The sequence below is a fragment of the Esox lucius genome, chromosome 8, assembly GCF_011004845.1.
Source record: "Esox lucius isolate fEsoLuc1 chromosome 8, fEsoLuc1.pri, whole genome shotgun sequence".
Taxonomy (NCBI): domain Eukaryota; kingdom Metazoa; phylum Chordata; class Actinopteri; order Esociformes; family Esocidae; genus Esox; species Esox lucius.
Window position 1 is genome coordinate 31,841,021 of NC_047576.1, and position 22,873 is coordinate 31,863,893.

General features: G+C 41.8%; 1 protein-coding gene across 7 annotated transcripts in view; it reads left to right on the forward strand.

The window, feature by feature from the left end:
• LOC105010001 (complement factor H) overlaps positions 1–22,873 on the forward strand; it is a 245,701-nt gene that overhangs the window by 217,045 nt on the left and 5,783 nt on the right. For 2 of the 7 annotated variants that reach the window (XM_034293610.1, XM_034293617.1), the window contains 5 exons: positions 389–568; positions 1,197–1,379; positions 4,668–4,847; positions 5,173–5,358; positions 5,858–6,040. In XM_034293610.1, the coding sequence (XP_034149501.1) occupies positions 389–568; positions 1,197–1,379; positions 4,668–4,847; positions 5,173–5,358; positions 5,858–6,040 (912 nt within the window). Of the gene's footprint in view, positions 1–388; positions 569–705; positions 749–1,196; positions 1,380–4,667; positions 4,848–5,172; positions 5,359–5,857; positions 6,041–18,821; positions 19,649–22,873 lie in introns of those variants that run through there. The other 5 variants (XM_034293611.1, XM_034293613.1, XM_034293612.1 and 2 more) reach the window with 5 other exon arrangements.

The following is a 22,873-nucleotide window of genomic DNA, read 5'->3' on the forward strand; positions in this document are numbered from 1 at the left end:
TTGGATTTTCATGTAGGTCTCTACAGACAAAGCAATTATATAGATTTTTCATACTCTTGTGGTCGTATTTACATCTGCCTCAGTTCAAAGATTAAATACATTCAGTAAAGATTTTGATTAATGCTGGTTTATTTTTGACTTTCAATTCATGCCCAATTGAGACCTACAAACCAGGCAAACAGAGATCCTAACTAATTAGTTACTTAATTAATCAATCAAGTACAAGATGAGAGCAAAAACCTGTAGACACTTGGCCCTCCTTAGAACCAGTCATCAACTCAACAATCAGTACTAGAGAATCCTGAATAATAACTGACTATTATTGTGAAAATTGTCAGTATATTGTCTTATCTTCATGTGTTTAATTTCTAAATCATTTATGTCTCAGAGATTAAATGCTATGTCCCAAACATAGTTCATGGTTTTGTGACTGGGTCTCAGGAAGAATTCAAGGAAAATGATATTCTGAGGTATGGCTGTTCTAAAAACTACACGCCTTTTTCAAGATCCTCTCGATGCACTAAAATAGGCAACAAAGCCACCTGGAGTCCACCACCAGAGTGTGAAGGTAAGGATCTGATCATCTCAAGAAGGTTTTCAACTTGTAGTGCTCACACTATTGTTTTGGTTTTTAGTTATATTATTTACAGATTGCAGCAACATACTAACCTAATTTTGTAATATGCTTTTCTCTGTAATATCCAGAAGTAAAATGTCGATTGTTACAAAAATAAGGAACCGTTTACAAAAACCTTCTGGGTGCAGTGTCTTCTATCCTGGTGACAAGTTAGAAATTAAATGTAAAAAAGGCTTCTGGGAATTTTTCTCAACCTAAATTCTAACAAATAAACAAACTTGTATCTTAATTGAACAGAGAAAATCCATAAACTCTGGGGATACCAAGATCTCTCACAGAATAACAGATCTCTGTTGACCCAGTTGCTCAGTTTTAGAAAGAGAGGCCTGGTTACCATTTGCTCAAATGTACTCCACTGCATCACTGATCAATACAAACACCACAATAGAAACTGTATGCAAAATCACTCAGATTTGAACCATGCATGGCCCAAATATATTTTTAAAACAAAAGCCAAGCTTCAGCTCAAATTAAGAATTATCCTTCTGACCAAAGTCTTTCAGTGGCTCGATCTTATACATATGTTGTATATTTATTCTCTTATGTATTTGTTCCTCAGCTGTAAAATGTCCAGTGATTCAAGCCGATAAGAATGTGTTGGTAATCGGAGACAGTGAGGATGCAACCTTCGGTAATGTTATCCAGTTCGAGTGCCAATCGAATCAAATGTTCCTTAAAGGACCCACTGAAATTGATTGCAACGATAGAGGAGAATGGAGCGGCATAGTCCCAACTTGTGAAGGTAAACTGAAGCCATGTATGAACACTATGCACACTGAATACATTACACATAAACAGGGCAAAATTGAGATGCCTTAATTTTCTCTACATTTCATGTAATTCATTTGTATTGCTGGATGCATGTCAGAACTTTATTCAGTTCTGACATTTTCAGAAGATGATTTTGATGCAGTTCTGTCACGAGTGTGCAAACAGCATGCAGCAACAGCAATAAATAAAATACAGCAAGTTAGAGCAAGTTTATCTCCTTATTAAGGGATTGTATGTCTGTAACTTGGTTGCATGGACAAGGCTAATGACATCTAAATTACACTAGAGCTTTGAAATTCGCTGAAAGTGAGTGCTGAGCGATGTGTATTATAATTTTGTTATGGTTTTAGTTTGATTTTGGAAAATTATTTTGGTCCTTGATTATTTAAAGAACAGAACATACTTTGTAAAATGACCATTTGATGTTAATGCTGTTTATTTATTTTTCAACACGATATCCAGCTAGCTAACAATTGGCTCCTGACTATAACATTAGCTATCTCTAAGGCGTACTTATATATTGGCAACCATTACTCACTTTTAAATAACTATGCAGTTTTGTTTGGCAGATAATCTAGCTAGCTACCTGTTGCTTCTGTTGTCACTGGTCTCCCCAGTCCAACTCACTATGCAAAGCCTGGCCTTGTGTGTTTCTCAGGTTTGCTTGTTCAAAGGATTGTGATCATTGTAGTCTAACGTCATATTGTGGTTTGAATCTTAAAGCTGCCTTTTAAGAAACTACATTTCCCTTCTCTATGGTGAGATAAGGATACAATTTTTAGAAAAGCAATTCACCAGAAAGTATGCGCCAAAACCAAACACACTTGAAAATTTTTTATCAACAGTATCAAATCAATCAAGTTTTGTGATATTTGTATGAATAGTAAACCCCCACCTAATGCTAAACTTTGGCAAAATAGGCTTAATTGTTTGTGCTCTGTTTGTGCTGCGATAATTTCCTAGATATTAAATTATGTTTTATTAGCCTCAAGAATAGAAAGGCCAGATTAGACTTCAAAACATATCAAAAAAAGCCACGGCTCATGATCTGATGCATACTACATCTGTAAAACCTTATGGAGGCAGTGTGATGGCATGGCATGCATAGCTTCCAGTGGCACTGGGCCACTAGTGTTTATTGATGATGTGACAGAAGACAGAAGCAGACGGATAAATTATGCAGTGTATAGGGATATATGGTCTGCTCAGATTCAGACAAACCCAGCGAAGTTGATTGGACGGCGCTTCACGTTACAGATGGACAATGACCCAAATCTTACTGCGAAAGCAACCCAGGAGTTTATTAAGGCAAACAAGTGGAATATTCTGCAATGGTCGAGTATATCACCTGATCTCAACCCTATTGAGCATGCATTTCACTTGTTGAAGACAAAACATAAGGCAGAAAAATCCACAAACAAACAACTACTGAAGACAGCTCCAGGCAAAGCATCACAAAGGAAACCTAACATTAGATAATGTGCATGCATTCCGGACTTCAAGCAGTCATTGCCTGCAAAGGATTCTTGGCAATGTATTAAAAAGAAAAAGATTTAGGACTGTGTTTTTGTCCAATTACATTTTGGCAACTGAAATAAGGGGACTGTATAAAAATGGTTGCAATTCCTAAACGTTTCATACAATATTTTCGTTCAAACACTTGAATTAAAGCTAAAAGTCTGCACTTCTATTGCATCTCGGTCCATTGCAAAATTATGAAAATTGTGTCAGTGTCCAAATATTTCTGGACTTAACTGTTTACTTCAGGTAAACAACATGTTAGCAGGTGCTCTAACAAGAACACCCACAGTGAGTCATGTAAGCTTTACTGGAGATGATGTTCACTGCTTCACTACCTGTATTGGACACAAAATCAAAACTAATAGCAGAACAGACAGCAAAAACACAGAGCTACACATGGTGATCAGGAACATTTATCATGGTTGTCTTAAAGGGTGCTGTCCCTGCAATGCTCAGGTCAGATGTCCTTGTCAATACTAGTAGCATGAGGCGGGACCTGCAGCCCATTCAGGTTGACAGGCAGTCTAGCTGCTCCAGGATGGTTTGCTGTGTTTGCTGTTTCTCCCAGTGCAGTCTCTAGAGCATGGAAGAGATACTAGGAGAAGAGCTGTTACACAAGGAGAACAGGACAGGGGTGGAGCACTGCCAGAGCTCTACAAAATGAACTCCAGTGGGCTACTGGTGTGCATGTTGCTGAACAAACTGTCAGAAACAGACTCCATGGGGGTGGCATGAGGGCTTGACATCCTCTACTGGGACCTGTGCTCACAGCCCAGCACAGTGCAGCTCGATTGGCATTCGCCAGAGAACACCAGATTTGGCAGGTCTGCCATTGGCGACCGTTTTCTTCAGAGATGAGAGCAAGAACACCGTGAGCACATATGACAGATGTAAAAGAGTCTGGAGTCTCCTTGGTGAACGTGATGCTGCTTGGAACATCATCCAGCATGACCGGTTTTGCGGTGGGTCAGTGTTGGTCTGGGGAGGAATATCCTTGGTGGGTCGCAGAGACCTCCATGTGCTAGCCAACAGTACCCTACTGTTAGGTACCGGGATGAAATCCTGAGACCCATCCTCAGACCTAAAGCTGGTGCAGTGGGCCCTGGGTACCTTCTGGTGCAGGACAATGCCCAGCCTCATGTGGCCAGAGTGTGTAGGCAGTTCCTGGATGACGAAGGCATTAATGCCATTGTCTGGCCCTCACAATCCCGAGAACTGAATCCAATTGAGAACCTCTGGGATGTTATGTATCTGTGCATTTGACACCGCCAAGTAGTGCCACAGACTGTTCAGGAGCTAACTGATGCCCTGATCCAGTTTAACTGTGCGATTCAGACTCAAATCATTTGATTGGATTTTCATGTAGGTCTCTACAGACAAAGCAATTATATAGATTTTTCATACTCTTGTGGTCGTATTTACATCTGCCTCAGTTCAAAGATTAAATACATTCAGTAAAGATTTTGATTAATGCTGGTTTATTTTTGACTTTCAATTCATGCCCAATTGAGACCTACAAACCAGGCAAACAGAGATCCTAACTAATTAGTTACTTAATTAATCAATCAAGTACAAGATGAGAGCAAAAACCTGTAGACACTTGGCCCTCCTTAGAACCAGTCATCAACTCAACAATCAGTACTAGAGAATCCTGAATAATAACTGACTATTATTGTGAAAATTGTCAGTATATTGTCTTATCTTCATGTGTTTAATTTCTAAATCATTTATGTCTCAGAGATTAAATGCTATGTCCCAAACATAGTTCATGGTTTTGTGACTGGGTCTCAGGAAGAATTCAAGGAAAATGATATTCTGAGGTATGGCTGTTCTAAAAATTACACGCCTTTTTCAAGATCCTCTCGATGCACTAAAATAGGCAACAAAGCCACCTGGAGTCCACCACCAGAGTGTGAAGGTAAGGATCTGATCATCTCAAGAAGGTTTTCAACTTGTAGTGCTCACACTATTGTTTTGGTTTTTAGTTATATTAGTTAGAAATTAAATGTCAAAAAGGCTTCTGGGAATTTTTGTCAAAGACCATTGAAAAAGAAGTGACATGCAATGACGATGGGAAGTGGTCATCTTCTACAGATTGTGAACGTATGTTACTACTGGAGAATACTCAAGTATAATGTGTTGAGAATATAACACATCAAATACCACTTGGGTATACACTGGTATTTGAATTAGTATTACGGTACCAGTATTGTATCACTAACCCTAAACATCTCTCATTTTAGAGAGAACCTGTGCTCCCCCAGATGATACTCTTGTTAAGTATGGCAGGTGGGAAAGAAGATGGAGGACAGGAAGATTTGAAGAAAAAAAGTATTATCAGTGCATATTTGGATATAAACCCACAAATGGCGCAACTTTTGCGGAATGCACAAATGATGGCACCTGGACCCCAAATCCACTCTGTCAAAGTGCAGTATTTTAAAGAAAGCCATATTTCACTGTGATTCAGTTATATCATACTTACATTATATACAATATGTTTGGACAATTTATGTAACAAAATAGTATGAAGAGTATTATGACTAAAGACACTGTTGTGGAAATGAATAAGAAAAGTATGAATACCAAAAAAGGACCTTTATTCAAATATGTATAGATGAAGAAGCAACATAAATTCTTACAAATAAACAAACTTGTATCTTAATTGAACAGAAAAACTCCATAAACTCTGGGGATACCAAGATCTCTCATAGAATAACAGATCTCTGTTGACCCAGTTGCTCAGTTTTAGAAAGAGAGGCCTGATTACCATTTGCTCAAATTTACTCCACTGCATCACTGATCAATAGGGTTGAAGTCTATTAGACTTCTATTGTTTTAAGAAATGTAATTGGGAACACACTGGTGTTAGAATTTATATTACTGTCCATGTATTTGATCCCTAATGGTGAACATCTCTCATTCTAGAGATAACCTGTGCTGCCCCTCATGATAATCTTGTGAGTCACACCAGCCTGACAAGATGGAGGACAGGAAAATTGAATGACCAAAATTATTACCAGTGTAAGCCTGGATATAAACCCACAAAAGACGCAACTTTTGCGAAATGCACTATTGATGGCACCTGGACCCCAAATCCACTCTGTGAAGGTGCAGTACTTTGAAGAAAGCCATATTTCACTGTGATTCAATTATATCATACTTACATTATACATATGTTTGGACAATTTATGTAACAAAATAGTATGAATAGTATTACCTGCACAATAAATAGGCTTGACCTTAACACATGTACATCAGTTAATTCATGATAAACGCAGAGTATGATGACTAAAGACACTGTTGTGAAAATGACCGCAAATTAATAAGAAAAGTATGAATACCAAAAAAGGACCTTTATTCAAATATGTATAGATGAAGAAGCAACATAAATTCTTACAAATAAACAAACTTGTATCTTAATTAAACAAAAAAACTCCATAAACTCTGGGGATATCAAGATCTCTCATAGTATAACAGAGCTCTGTTGACCAAGTTACTCAGTTTTAGAAAGAGAGGCCTGATTACCATTTGCTCAAATTTACTCCACTGCATCACTGATCAATAGGGTTGAAGTCTATTAGACTTCTATTGTTTTAAGAAATGTAATTGGGAACACACTGGTGTTAGAATTTATATTACTGTACATGTATTTGATCCCTAATGGTGAACATCTCTCATTCTAGAGATAACCTGTGCTGCCCCTGATTTCAATTTCAATTTATTAATGGATAGCCTCTTGAGATGCAGCATCTCATTTTCAAGAGGGTCCAAGTACCAGAACATAAATCCACAGCACTAAAAAAAAACAAAAAAAAACAACAACTAATATACACCTTACATCACTACCTTAGGCCTCAAAGCTTTGACATGTTATGACAGTTTCAAAAAAGTACAAGCAATTCATTGAACAATGAGTGACACATAAAAAGGACAAAGATTGGATTCACGAGAGGTAAATCAATTATCCAGTTATATACCTATGTACATATATATATATACATACACACACACACACACACACACACACACACACACACACACACACACACACATATATATACACATATACACATACACATACACATACACATACACATACACACACACACACACACACACACACACACACACACACACACTAGAAAGTCAGGCTTTAATAACATGCACACACCTTAGTTAGATATTGGAATATAGATAAGAGATAGACCTCAAGGAAAGAGGAAGGTTATTCCAATCACTGGTTGCTTTATAATGAAAGGATTTACGACCAATGACTGAAAAGATTCCTGGTACAGTAAAGGCGAGAGCTTGCATATCTCTAAGAAGATACAGCAAACTACTTGGAACCAAAAGTTCTCTCAGGTAAGGAGGACAATCAAAGTAGGCACACTTAAAAACAAAAAGAAACCAATGAAAGTCTCTTCTTGCATTCAACTGAAGCCAATTCAATGATGCATACATTACACAGTGATGTGTTTTAAAAGGACACCTCAAAACAAATCTACATAGAGAATTAAAAACAACATTAAGCGGCTTAAGAGCAGCATCATTGGTGTTCATATAAATAATATCAGCGTAATCCATAATCGGCAAAATCAACTGAGAAATTAATCTTTTCCTGACTTCCAATGTAAAACAATTGACAGATCTATAAAGTGTACTGAGACACCCGTATATTCTCTTTATGATATAGTCAATGTGAGGTTTAAAAGTAAGCTCAGAATCCAACAACAGCCCAAGGTATTTAAATTTTGTAGAATTCATCATAGAAGACCCATTAGCAAAATACAGTTGTAAATTAAGAGCACATGGTCTTCTGTGCTTCATCCCAAACAGCATACAACACGATTTTTCAGTATTCAGCAGTAGGTTGTTTCTGTGAAGCCATTTTTGAATCATATTAAAGTCAACTTGTAACCTATTCTGGATCTGGTGAATATCGGGGTCAGCAGTGTAAATCACTGTATCATCAGAATAGAGATGTATCTTACTCATGGTGCAAATGTGTGATAAATCGTTAATAAAGATCGAAAACAAAAGTGGTCCTAGAGTGGAACCTTGAGGAACACCCTTATCAACCAGTAAGTAATCAGACAGTGAACCTTTAAACGAAACACACTGCCGTCTGTTATGAAGGTAGGAGTTGAACCAAAATAAAGCACTTTGATTCAAACCAATTCCATGAAGCTTATCAAGGAGAATGTAGTGATCCACCATGTCAAAGGCCTTGGAAAGATCAATAAAAATAGCACCAGTTAACTGTCCCTTGTCACAGGCAGAGAAAGTATCATTGGTGAACTTTAATAAAGCTGTAGTGGTTGAAAAATTAGGCCTAAAGCCAGATTGAAATGGTGATAAGATATTATTCTGAGTAATGAATTTCGATAATTGATTAAAAATAATTTTCTCAAATATTTTGGCAGTGGAACAGATAATTGAGAGAGGACGATAATTATTCATAATAGAAGCATCACCAGTTTTCAATAAAGGAATAACTTTCACGCATTTCCATGTAGCAGGGACAGTAAACGTGTTTAAAGACAGATTAAAAAGATCAGCAAGTGGAAATATCAGTATAGGAGCTGCAAGTTTAATATACCTAGCCTCAAGCCCATCCGGACCAGCACTACTATATTCCTTCAGATCAGCTATAGCATTAAACACGTCAATGGGCATAATTTTGTTAAATTTAAATAAACCAGGCATAAAAGAAGATGTTGAGACCTGGTCATTAGTATGAGAATAAACATGATTGGAATCACCAATTGCAGTAAAATGCTGATTAAAAGCATGAGCAATAAGAGAAGGATCAGAAATTGTATCATAATTTATTTTCAGTTGATTAACAGGATTTTTAGTATTCCTATTGAGAACTCGATTCAAATGATCCCAGAACTGTCTAGGGTTTTTAAAATCTTTAAGAAAACAGTCTCTGTAGTAACTGGATTTAGCATTTCGAGTGAGAGTCTTGCACTGGTTCCTAAGAGATCTATAATAATCCCAGTCAGGGTCAGATTTACTAGCTCGATATTTAGCCCATGCCTTATCTCTTTGCTTAAAAAGATTAATTAAGTGAGAACTAATCCAGGGTAAATGCTTCCCTTTAACTCTAACATTTCTAAATGGAAAATGCTTGTCAATTACATTAATAAGTTCAGAATTTTAAAAAAGTCAATGCATCTTCCACAAACGGAATTAGCTGGAACCTGTCCCAATTAATAGAGTTCAAATCTTGTATAAAGCAATCAACATTGGTATTTCTACTTTGACGTATTTTAATATATTTAGGAGGGAAATGAGGCATTTTGATTTTCCAGACACAATAAATGGCAGAATGATCACTAAAACAATCAGCTAAGACACCAGATTTAACTATCCTTTCCGGATTAGAAACCAAAATCAGATCAAGCAAAGAGGAGGACCGACTATCTACTCTAGTAGGTTCCTTAATAAGTTGAGTCAGATTAATACTACTAAATAAGTTTTTGTCCCCAGCGGAAGATTGATTCAACCAATTGCAATTGAAATCTCCAAGAATGATCAGTTCTTTATGCCTCCCTAATGAGTTAATGGTAGACAAAATGCACTTTGTGGAATCTGATGGGGCAGACGGAGGTCTGTAAATATTGCCAATAATTAAGTGTTTATTTGCATGAAAAATAATATTTATAAAAATACTTTCAAAGTTAACTGGATCAACTTCAGGAGTAATACGCTCAGAGTTAAGATTTGCATTAATGTATGTGGCCACTCCACCTCCTCTGGACAACCTATCAGCTCTGTTCAATACATAATTGCTAATTTCTATAGCACTATCAGAAATAGAGTTATTTAGCCAGGTTTCAGAAATGGTAATAATGCTGGGTTTGTACTGAACAACCCAGGCTCTGAGATAATCAATTTTTAAAGTAAGGCTCCTGATATTCATGTGAACAACCTTTAGACCTTTAATGGATTCCATTGAGAGTGAAAAGTGAAGAACAAGTCATAATGCCACAGAAAAAAATATAGAAGAGGAAGGTGTAAAAGGCCACGGTAACAAAACAAAACAAACAGCAAAGGAAACAAACAAACAAACAAAAAAATAAAATAACATAAACATACAACAAACAAACAAAATTTCAACTGAGCACAATTGCTCAGTGGTCATTAAATTAAATTCAAAAACAATTATCTCAGGGAATCTCAAAGCCCACATAAGCCCACATTTTTTTTTTCTTTTTCCCCTTTTCTATCAATCTTTAATCCAATCAAAGTTGGCTGTATTTGAGGCCGTAGATTAATAATTTTCAAATTATGAGTAGCTTAATGCATAAAGATTCCAATATCACTGGGAAATCTTTCGGCTCTGTACGATACATAATCATTGATTTAAGCAGAGAACAAAAACAAACCAAATCGCAAAGCACAAAGCTACAAGGCACAATAACAAAAAACACCAGAGGACTCTACTTATCAGAAAGGAGTAATGCTGCATAGTTTCTGGCCTCATCAGCAGAGGAAAACATTTTCCTACCTCCCTCCTTCGCACTGATGGAAAGTCTTGCAGGAAACAGTAGCGCGGGCTTAAGTCCAAGTTTATAGAAATCAGACATAACTTCACGATACGTAGATCTCAGTTCCATTACTTCAGGAGTGAAGTCCTCATAGATCGCGATAGGTGACCCACGATACTGAAGCTTTCCTCTTCTGGCTCTGGCTTCACGTATAATAGTCATTTTCTGCTGGTGCCTTAAAAGACGAATAATAACTGGCCTAGGTCGTTGTCCTGGGCTTGGTTTAGCATGTCACAATCTGGTAAGGATCCAAGAACACCTTCGCCGAATACCTCCATCAGAAGCCCGGAGAAGAAGGAAGTGGGCTGGCCACCCTCGATAGACTCACGTAAGCCGAGTAGCCTAATATTGTTACGACGGCTGCGTGATTCCAAATCGACCACTTTAGCCAGCAGTTTAGCATTACTTGCCGTCAATGAAGCACTGAACTTTTCCAAAGTCGAAATACGCTCGTCTTGAAGATTAGCATTAGTCTCGAGTGCTGAAATTTTCAAAGCATGATCAGACAAAGTCTCTTGCATACAGTCGAGCTTCGTTTCAAGCGAAGAAAAATATGTTTTAAAATCCACAGCGATCGATTTCCTAAGGTCATCCAGGAGACTAGAAAGAGTCGCCAGATTTAGCTCACTGGTGACTTCTTCAGAAACAGCCAAACCAGCATTTTGATTCTTTAGATTAGATCTAGTTCCTTTAGTAGTGTTGAAGTATAACACTTCCCCGAGTTGGTTTGTTGGAAAGGAGAATAAAACACAGGGAGTCAGGGCAATTACCGTAGTTATACGTCCATTTATTACAGAAGCTTCTGGAGACACGTGTTGCCGCACAATGTCTAAGGATCAACATTCAAAACATCATTTTTATACTTCTACTACGCCCAAAAGATAGAGGCGTTAACTTACAAAGTGTGTGCCATTGGCCCAATCCCAGTTTTATTCCTTATAGGATAACTGATGGCGATCCTGGAGCCTTCTCAATGGCTGTAGAAATCACTCTCATGGCAAGCCCTCTTATGCATGGGATACAACAACACCCACAAGTAACCATTATAGCACCAAATGTAGAAAGCGATAAAAGAACAGACATTATCAAACCTTTCCACTGGCCGAACATCGAGGTCAGCCATTCCTCCAGCGGATTATCTATCCCAGAATGCTCGTATGCGACCCCTTGACATAGTCCAATTCAATCCCCCAAATTTCTTCAAACAGGTGTCCTCAGGTGGGGTCGCTGACCTCTTCGCTGGGGGAATGAAGACCCGATGCCAACCTGGGAAACCTGTATCAACACACAACACACATATCATTATTCTACCAATTCCCATATACTACTTCATTCTACTATCATCTCCCCAGACCTTTCTCTGTAACCCTGTCATCTTGGTACGAGTGGTATGAGCCACTCGGTGTCCTATACCCCCTTTAGTTACAGTATTTTTCAGTTCTTTCCCCTAAGAGTCTATTCCCCTGGCGTCGTCCTTTGTCTCCTTCACTCGCTCGTAGTCCCGCCGTGTCCTGGGGTCCGCTCCTGGCACCGGTCCGGCTGGTGTTGGTCCTCCTTCCGTCCACGCTGGGGAAAGCTCCTCCTTCCCGGTTTGGATGAGGTCCGTTAACGACCTTCCTGGCTCCTGCGCTGGTGTACACTGACTCCAATGGTACCACGTCTCTCCTTTGTTCCTCAGGCGGACCGCATGACTCGTTCTCTCCACCACCTGATGAGGACCCTTCCACCTTGGCTCCGACCACTTCCGCTTGATGACCTTCAGCAACACCCACTCCGCCTGGGGCAGGTTCTGGTCCAGCGGGTGCAGGTCCCTCCGTTCTCCGACTCTGTTGGTGAATTCTGAAACGAGAGCTCGCAATTCATCAAAATACATTCTGTGATCTTTGGGCCACTTTTCCCCTTCCGGGACCGCAGGCCCCGCGGCTGGTCCTGGAAACTGTCTCCCCGTCAGCAGCTCGTATGGGGTGAACCCAGTGGTCTGAATTAACGAGCATTGAATCTTCATGAGTACCAGTGGCAGTGCATCTACCCAGTTCAATTTAGTCTGTGCACCTATCTTAGCCAACTTGTTTTTTAAGTTTTGGTTCATCCTTTCTACCTTTCCCTGGGACTGTGGATGGTACACAGTGCCAAAAGCATGTTTTAGGCCCAATAATCTCTCTACCTTCTGTAAATCACTGTTCTTAAAGTGAGTCCCATTGTCTGACCTAATTTTCTCTGGGAAGCCGTGTCTGGGAATGTACTGGTTCACTAAACACTTGATCACTGTCTGACTGTCCTCCCTTCTGGCCACCCTGTGAACATGTCCACACACACTAACATGTAACGGCACCCCCGTACTGTTTCCCCCATGTCAGTGTAGTCTATCACTATCTCTTGTCCAGGTCTCGTCGTCATGGGGAACGCCCCCATCTCAGGTTTGATCGTCGGTTTTGGATTGTGGTGTGTGCAGATGGTGCATGTCCTAGTGTAGTTACGTACCATGTCTACCATAAACGGGTTCCTCAACATCTGTGCTGGCCCTACATGGCCCAACCCGTGGGCTTCTGCAAATTTATCTCCCCGCATGGCTGGTGGAAGTATTACTCTACCGTCTGGCCCTCTCCAGAGCCCGCTCGTCTCTGTTGCTCCTCTCTGTTGCCAAATTGTTTTCTCTTGTGGGGAAGCCCCCTTTTGATGTCTCACTAGCTCGTCTCTCTCAGAGCCTTCTCCCCCCTTTTTCTGAAACAGGACCCCGTTCATGACTCATCCTGTTTCAGAAAAATCTAGAAAAAAGGTGTTGTGTAGTCTGGTATGGCCAGATCAGCTGCGGTGGCTAGTTGTTGTTTCAGCAAAATGAAGTCCTTGTCGGCCGGGCAAGTCCAATTGAGAGTGGCTTTAAGTTTACGCATTCCCTGCTCCTTAACTAGCGCTCTAAGTGGCTCTGTGAGCCCTGAATAGTTTGGGATGTAATTGCGGCTGTACCCCGTGAGCCCTAGGAATGATAGCATTTCCTGAACAGTAGTGGGTTTAGGATGGTGGAGGATGGTTGTGCGGTGAGCTGGGGAAAGCCCCGCTCCCTTCTGCGAGATTACTCTGCCCAGAAAGGAGACCTGCGTCCTTACCAGCTGTAGCTTTCCTTTTGACACCTTGAACCCTTTCTCAGCCAGTCTGGTGAGGACCGTCATTGTAGCTTGGATGCAGGCGGCCACCGTCAGGGCCGTCAGCAGCAGGTCGTCTACGTACTGGACCAAAGTTACCCCTGTCGGCAGGCAGCATCACTGCAGCGCTTCTCTCAGTACCTGGTTGAATATGACAGGGGAAAGCGCGAACCCCTGTGGTAGTCTCGTGTACCTCCATTGCCGACCCCTATGTGTGAAAGAAAAAATATCACGAAGTTCCTCTGCTAGTGGGAGACAGAAAAAACATTAGCCAGGTCAATGCAGGTGAACCATTTTTACATCTTACAGCTGTGTGAGTACCATACGTTTGGCGCCTGAGGGAGTGTCCAATCAGTGCATTCGACCGCCCTTTTAACCATGGGCCCCAGGTCTTTTGCTTGGTGTTTAGGATGCAGTGCCAGTGACACATGTGGGACGGACTCCTCCGCCATCATGTACCACTGATCCTGCTCCTCTGTCAACTGTACATCTGCCGCTACCCCTTCAGGGCCTACATATATGAATTTAGACCCGACCTGCCACGTGTCCCCACACACTACATCCCCAAACCCCTCTCTATACACCTCATCGCCCTGCCGATCATAAAATAGGGTTACATGTGGGGGGTCTGGCGGAGGAAAGTACGGCTCGAGGAGGGAGATCCACGGCCTCCACTTGAAGTCGATGTCCCGTCTGGTAACGTGACAGTTAGTCCATCCAGTATCGTTTTAAGAGGAAATGTCACTGGCAAAGTCTGTCCCACTCCTTCAAACCCCACAACTTCCACTGTCTTGGAGGATAGTAGTCCTGTGACGGGAGGGGCGGTGATGGTGGAAAAAGTGGCCCCTGTGTCAACCAGAAAGGAGAAGTCCTTCCCGTCGACATTCAGGGACAGCATAGGGTCTGCCCTTCCCCCGCTGTCCCCTCCCCCCCTGTAGACCGTCACACCTGGTCCCACCCTCCCTCATAAGAGAGTGGGTATTGTCCAGGTGCGCTAGGTGGTGGGATGGCGTGTGGGTTGTGAACTGGAGCTGCCCCTTGGTTTGGGTATCCTCTGCCCCCTGCAGTGTTCTGTGGGCAGTTTCTGGACCAGTGGTTCGGGTCACCACACGTAAAGCAGACTCCGTATGGGACTTGGGCTCCTGGAGCCCCTCTGCCTCTACCCCGCCCCCTCCCCCTACCATAACCTCCCCTCCCTGATTGGTAGGGCGCGGTGAATGCCCCCTGGCCACCGTGAGGTTGGGGTGCCCATGTGGGAACAGGGTATAAATCGGGTGTGTCAGGTTCTCCTGAGCCTAGGGCTGCCATCTGTCTGTGTTTCTTTTTCCCTTCATTGAGCCTCCCTTTGGCTTCACCCAGCAGTAAGCGCAACAGGTTCTCTTTCAGTCCCTGTATCTGTTTGTCTTTCTCTGTCTCCTCATCTTTTGCCCTCTGTAAATGATGTACTATGTGTCTTTCCCATACGTGTGATTCACTACCCGGCAAGTCAGGATTTGCCATCATTGCCTCTTTTATTTTCTCTGGAGGTCCCTCTAAGACCACCCTTCTAAACCACTCCTGCTGCAGACCCCCCTTCCCCGGGTGGTGCCCTGTGTGTTTGGCCCATGTGTCCTTACATGCTTCTAGATACTGTCTAGGGTGTTGCTCTTTTTCCCAAGGTAACTTGGGCATCGGGGCCCCAGCGGGCAAGGGAAATCGTCCCCTCAGGGCCGTGGCTATGCGCCCGACCACCTGACTGAAAGGAGTGTCGTCCGGGCTCCGCCTAGTGGCGGCCCCTTTTTCTATCTCAGTCATAGCCTGGGCGGACACGGCTCGGGCGGCTACTGCCCTCCAGTCCCCCAGTGCCAACATTTGACCAGCTGTGAGTTTGTGACAACCATAGTCCACCTCCCTCTCCCATCGGGGGTAATTTATCTACCAGTGCCTGTACGTGTCCCAGCCCCAATGGTTCATATCGCGGTTCTCCGCCTCCTACTCTAAAGAGAGGCAGCTGAAACCCAGCACAACCAGCTTCCCCTGCTTGTGACCGCGTATACATTTTATTTTGAGTCTTTTGAATTGATTCTACTGTGTCATGGTGTAGTTTATGTTCTGGTGGGGGCGTACGCGGCAGAGGGTATACGTCTACGTCTCCCTTACTCCCGTCTCCACTACTGTCTGTGTCGGGGTCTTCGTCTGAGTCAGTCCATCTCCCTACTGCTTTGCCCGTGAGTACCACCCGTCCTCTATGTGAATTCCCTTTTTTCTGCCTAATTCTGGTCCTTCTTACTGTGTCACTATCGTCCGACCCCAACCTTGAGTCCTCACCTAACCTGCCTTTAGTACGGCCTGATCTTTTCTTTATGGCCCCTGTAATCTCCTCTTGTTTATTCTTTCCTAGTCGTCTCCCCTTCTCGCTCCTCTTTCTCTGCCCTTGCCTTGAACGGTTTCACCTCCCCCTCAGTGTCTGTCTCGCTCTCTGACTCCGCCTTCCTACTTAATTTTCTCTTATCTTGCTTTCCTGTGAATTGAGTTATGGGCTTGCTGTTCTGTGTGTCTAAAGACAATATCCCACTCTCTAAACATAACGCTGGATATAATGGTACACGGTACCATGCACCACCAGGTCATCTTCATATGCTGGGGGTTCTATCTCTCCTCCCTTTTTCTCCTTAATTTTCTGTCCCTTTTTCTCTTTGTTCACATGGTCTACGCCCTGACACCACACTGCTAATTTACACCATTCTTTTCTGTGCTTTTCCCATTCCTTCTCCTTTTCTCTATATCTCCCTCTCTTGACCAAATTGGCTGTTTCCTTCTTGTCTCTAACTCTATCTCGATTTTTAGAACACTCCTTCTCCTTATTCCACAAAATAACATGTAATGATCTCCTTTCCTCCATCCTTAATCCTGCCTCGCTCACCACTTGTCGCAATTTCTCTTCTATCCCTTCTTTTTCTTTCTGAATTGGGTCCATCCTGCCTACAACAGTCATTACATTTGCCACCTGTATCCCCAATTGTTTCCACTTTCCCGTGCCTGGACACCGCCCATCGTCATCAACTTCTCTCTCACACTCCCCGTCCATTTCAACCTGACTTACGTTACTGTGAGTCCCAGACTCAGAATAATTAACAAATGATTAACGGGTACCTGACCCAACACTTTTTGGACTCAAACCCAGTTTTCTTATAAAGAATTTGGGGAGCTCTAAAACTCCCCGGGACTCCAACCCAGATACAGAATTTGGGGAGTTCTAAACCTCCCCGGGACTCTAACCCAGATACAGAATTTGGGGAGTTCCAAAACTCCCCGGGCCTCTAACCCAGATACAGAATTTGGGGAGTTCCAAAACTCCCCGGGACTCTAACCCAGATACAGAATTTGGGGAGTTCTAAAACTCCCCGGGACTCTAACCCAGATACAGAATTTGGGGAGTTCTAAAACTCCTCGGGACTCTAACCCAGATACAGAATTTGGGGAGTTCTAAAACTCCCCGGGACTCTAACCCAGATACAGAATTTGGGGAGTTATAAAACTCCCCGGGACTCTAACCCAGATACAGAATTTGGGGAGTTCTAAAACTCCCCGGGACTCTAACCCAATACAGAATTTGGGGAGTTATAAAACTCCCCGGGACTCTAACCCAGATACAGAATTTGGGGAGTTCTAAACCTCCCCGGGACTCTAACCCAGATACAGAATTTGGGGAGTTCCAAAACTCCCCGGGACTCTAACCCAGATACAGAATTTGGGGAGTTATAAAACTCCCCGGGACTCTAACCCAGATACAGAATTTGGGGAGTTCTAAAACTCCCCGGGACTCTAACCCAATACAGAATTTGGGGAGTTCTAAACCTCCCCGGGACTCTAACCCAGATACAGAATTTGGGGAGTTATAAAACTCCCCGGGACTCTAACCCAGATACAGAATTTGGGGAGTTCTAAAACTCCCCGGGACTCTAACCCAGATACAGAATTTGGGGAGTTATAAAACTCCCCGGGACTCTAACCCAGATACAGAATTTGGGGAGTTCTAAAACTCCCCGGGACTCTAACCCAGATGAACCTTTACACACAATAAGTACTTCGAGGTGCCCCTAAGTCCTCGGGCCTCTAACCCGACTGGTTGCCGAGACTCTAACTCGCAACTCTCCACCGTCCCCGTCGGGAAGTGGCGTAGGGTAGTCAACCCTAGAATGATTAACGGGCCTCTAACCCGACTTACAGTGAGACTCTAACTCACACACCGGTAGCGGGCCTCTAACCCGACTTACAGTGAGACTCTAACTCACACACCGGTAACGGGCCTCTAACCCGACTTATAGTGAGACTCTAACTCACAGACCGTTCCCCTGACCCCCTGAATTTAAACCAGTCTCCCAATACGTTTTCCACAGGTTCAAAATTTAGTTCATAGCCAATATGCAGATTTAGATATAACAGGCTCTGCTTACCTTTTTTATGATGCACCGGTGCTGGAACCTGTGAGTCCCGTGTAGTTCAACTGGACCGTGTCCAATTCCTTCTCCCTTTTTCCAATCCCGGACGAGTCCCCAAATTGTTGAAGTATAACACTTCCCCGAGTTGGTTTGTTGGAAAGGAGAATAAAACACAGGGAGTCAGGGCAATTACCGTAGTTATACGTCCATTTATTACAGAAGCTTCTGGAGACACGTGTCGCCGCACAATGTCTAAGGATCAACATTCAAAACATAATTTTTATACTTCTACTACGCCCAAAAGATAGAGGCGTTAACTTACAAAGTGTGTGCCATTGGCCCAATCCCAGTTTTATTCCTTATAGGATAACTGCAAGTATCCCCTTGCCCCCCTTTCTGGTTTCTGTCTTGTCTGTCCGACTATGTGTGTGTGTCTCTGACCTGTGACCTGTTTCTCACAAAACAGACATACTAAATCTTTCTATCCCCGGCAACCGCTTGAACAGGTTTTCCTATTCTCCTACTTGCTCCTTCAGTTTCGGTTCATATTACAGACATTTAATATTTTGTTTCATTGGTTACAACAGCTTATAACAGTTCACTAACTCATACAATCAATACATCTACAGTAGCCATAATGAAGTCAGCCGGTCGAATCAAACAAAAAAACACATAAGTCGTGGGAGTGAGATTCAGAGAGCTGCAACTACGCGACCACACCCGTCGCCATGTTTTCTGATGATAATCTTGTGAGTCACACCAGCCTGACAAGATGGAGGACAGGAAAATTGAATGACCAAAATGATTACCAGTGTAAGCCTGGATATAAACCCACAAAAGACGTGACTTTTGCGAAATGCACAATTAATGGCACCTGGACCCCAACTCCACTCTGTGAAGGTGCAGTATTTTGAAGAAAGACATGTTTTAATTTCACTGTAATTAAATTCCATTACACTCCATGCTTGGACATATTTCCGTAATTCCCCATTTATAATCCACACCATGTATAAACCGCATACATTTTATAGCTTTGTGTGTATACAAACCTGAGTATTAACTGCACCCATATATAAGAATTGACCTCTCGCAAAACCCCTCCCTCAAATGTCACCTAACGATAACGTTATAGTTATTTGTGCAAATGTGATTATTTGTGCTATGATTTACGTGCTTCTACAACATTAGATAGATAGCTAGCTACCTATAATATTCACTTGTTATGTTGGGGCACTCATAGGCTTAACTTCAACAGATGACTTTCTGCTGAAGTTGATAGGATGATGTTGACTGATAAGAGTTTAATAATAGCTTTATAAACAGAACTTACCTGGCAGTGCAAGAGCGTGACTGGACCACAATGCTTTGCTGGTCGCATTTCAGTTCATGGGGTTTCTTATTCTTTGATAGAGATCTGTATGCTTGTTTCAGTAATTATGTCCATGTCTTTGTTTATTTGTATATTGAAAACATATCCTTTCACTCACTAGTGTAGCATGGTGGTGCCAGGCCGAGGTGCAAGCTGTCCGTACAGGTGTAAGCTGTCCCTATTCACCATGCCACTTACTAGGCCCCTGACAATTAAATGGCTTTTGTGTACATGAATACAACAAGAAAACAGTTTAGAAATGTTTTGAAATACTAGACCAGCATCTTGAGCTCCAAACGAAATTAAAACAAATACAAATAAATGCTGTAAAATATCCTCCCGAAAACGACGTACAAACTTCCTCTCCGTCTCCTTCCCTATATTTTTTTTACATAGAAACTCGATTTTTCTTGTTTTCACTTAATTTATGCATTCTATGGCACATACAACACAGGGAAAAAACCCAAGAACACTATCCCAACAGTGAAGCATGGAGGTGGAAACATTCTTTAGGGATGATTTGCTGCAAAGGGGACAGGACGACTGCACCGTATTTAGGGGAGGATGGATGGGGTCATGTATCACGAGATCTTGGCCAACAACCTCCTTCCCTCAGAAAGAGCATTGAAGATGGGTCGTGGCTGGGTCTTCCAGAATGGCAACGACCCGAAAACACACAGCCAGGGCAACTAAGGAGTGGCTCCGTAAGAAGCATCTCAAAGTCCTGGAGTGGCCTAGTCAGTCTACAGACCTGAACCCAATAGAAAATCTTTGGAGGGAGCTAAAAGTCCTTATTGCCCAGCGACAGCCCCGAAACCTGAAGGATCTGGAGAAGGGTCTGTATGGAGGAGTGGGCCAAAATCCCTGCTACAGTGTTTGCAAACCTGGTCAAGAACTACCGGAAACATATGATCTCTGTAATTGCAGACAAAGGTTTCTGTACCAAATATTAAGTTCTGCTTTTCTGATGTATCAAATACTTATGTCATGCAATAAAATGCTAATTAATTACTTAAAAATCATACAATGTGATTTTCTGGATTTTTGTTTTAGATTCCGTCACTCTGAAGTGTACCTATGATAAAAATTACAGACTTCTACTTGCTTTGTAAGTGGGAAAACCTGCAAAATCAGCAGTGTATCAAATACTTGTTCTCTCCACTGTAGATGTTCTGTTTTATACTAAACATACACTTCAACATTAGTTATCTATGACTCTGTCAACAGCAGCACTCCAATTGCATATAAATCACTTGCACCAGGGGGAATTCTGCACCAATGTATGAATTTAATGAATTTATCATATATCTTTTACAGCAGTGTTAACGACCAGGTCTCTGTGTGCTTCAGTTTGTTTTCTAGATCAGATATTGCCTCTATCAAGCAATATAGTCACTCGATCACTGTGGTCATGGCTATACCACAGAGCTAAAAAAAGAGACTGGATAAGATACTGCAACTTCTTTGAAGCAGTTTTACAGAGGGCAGGGGAAGCAATATGCTAAAAACTAAAAAAAAATACTTTTTACTGGATTGGAAGACTGCTTGACTGTGTAAATCTGCTGACAGTAAATCCAATTATTTCAGTTCCCATCTGTTGTCCAACTGGGTCGCATCCAACATCTGAGTCTAATCAAGCATAGTGGCCTTGGATATCGGGTCGGTGTCATAATAATGTGATATATACTGATAATACATTTCACATAATTCTTATATACTACACTTTTCAGTTTGTTTGGGACAGGTTATTTGAGCTTTCATCTCACTTCTCCTTATGTCTTCTTAAATAGTGAATATGGGCTTCAAGTGCAGTCTCAATCCAAATTGGAGGAAGGGTTTAGGAATGCTATTTAATATGTAGCCCCCACTTTTTCGAGGGACCAAAAGTAATTGGACAATTGACTCAAAAGCTGTTTCATGGACAGGTGTGGGTTTTCCTTCATTATGTCTTTATCAATTAAGCAGGTAAAAGTTCTGGAGTTGATTCCAGATGTGGCATTTGGAAGCTGTTGCTGTGAACCCACAACATGCAGTCAAAGGAGCTCCCAATGCAAGTGAAACAGGCCATCCAGAGGCTGCAATAAAAAATACCATCAGGAACATTAGGAGTGGCCAAATAAACAGTTTGAACGCACTGGTGAGCTCTGCAACACAAAAGGGCCTGGATGTTCACGGAAAACAACAGTGGTGGATGAAACCTTTCCATGGTAAAGAAAAACCCCTTCACAACATCTAGACAAGTGAAGAACACTCTCCAGGATATAATTATCCAAGTCTACCATAAAGAGAAGACTTCACGACAGCAAATACAGAGGGTTCACCACAAGGTGCAAAACATTCATAAGCCTCAAGAATAGAAAGGCCAGCCCGGATCTGGAACAGCATTCTTTGGACAGATGAAACTATGATCAACATGGACCAGAATGATGGGAAAAACAGTATGGATCCCACATCATCTGTAAAACACAGTGGTGGCATTGTGATATATGGGCATGCACAGCTTCCAATGGCATTGGGTCACTATTGTTTATTGATGATGTGACAGAAGACAGAAGCAGCCGGATTAATTCTGAAGTGTGTAGGGATATACTGTCAGCTCAGATTCAGACAAACTTGGGAAAGTTGATTGGATGGCGTTTCACTTTACAGATGGAGAATGACACAAAATATACTGCGAAAGCAACCCAGGAGTTTATTAAGGCAAACAAATTGAATATTCTGCAATGGCCGAGTCAATCACCTGATCTCAACCTGATCAAGCATGCATAGCACTTGCTGAAGACCAAACTTACAGCATAAAGACCCACGAACAAACAACAACTGAAGACGGCTGCAGTACAAGCCTGGCAAAGCATCACAAAGGAGGAAACCCAGCATTTGGTGATGTCTATGCATTCCAGACTTCAGGCAGTCATTGCCTGCAAAGGATACCTGACAAAGTATACAACATTTTAATTTTATTTATGATTGTGTTAATTTATCCAATTACAATTGAGCCCCTGAAATAAGGCGACTGTGTATGAAAATGGTTGTAATTCAGACATAACCATTGTTCACAGGTGCATAAAATCCAGCACATAGATATGAGCTCTCCATAGATAAAACATTGGCAGTACAATGACATTTCACATTTTACATTTGGGCATAGCATAATCATCTCTCCTGGTGATTGCATTTATTTTTTTTGTGGGGGAGGTTTCACCTTAGTTTCAGAAATTCCCTTTGATGTGAAACTGTTAGTTTGTGGTACTTGAGATATCGAGGTTTGCTGTTACACAATCAAATATAGGTTAATGTTCAGTTGAAAAACGTTCTGGAATGGTACAAACAGAAATGCCACAACTCCTTATTTTAGATTTGTATGTTTAGATGTTTGTTCTACATAGCATATTTCAAATCCTGTATCCTGCATTTATGATAAATAAGAGTTTCTCACCCTAAAGTCTGGGATTGTA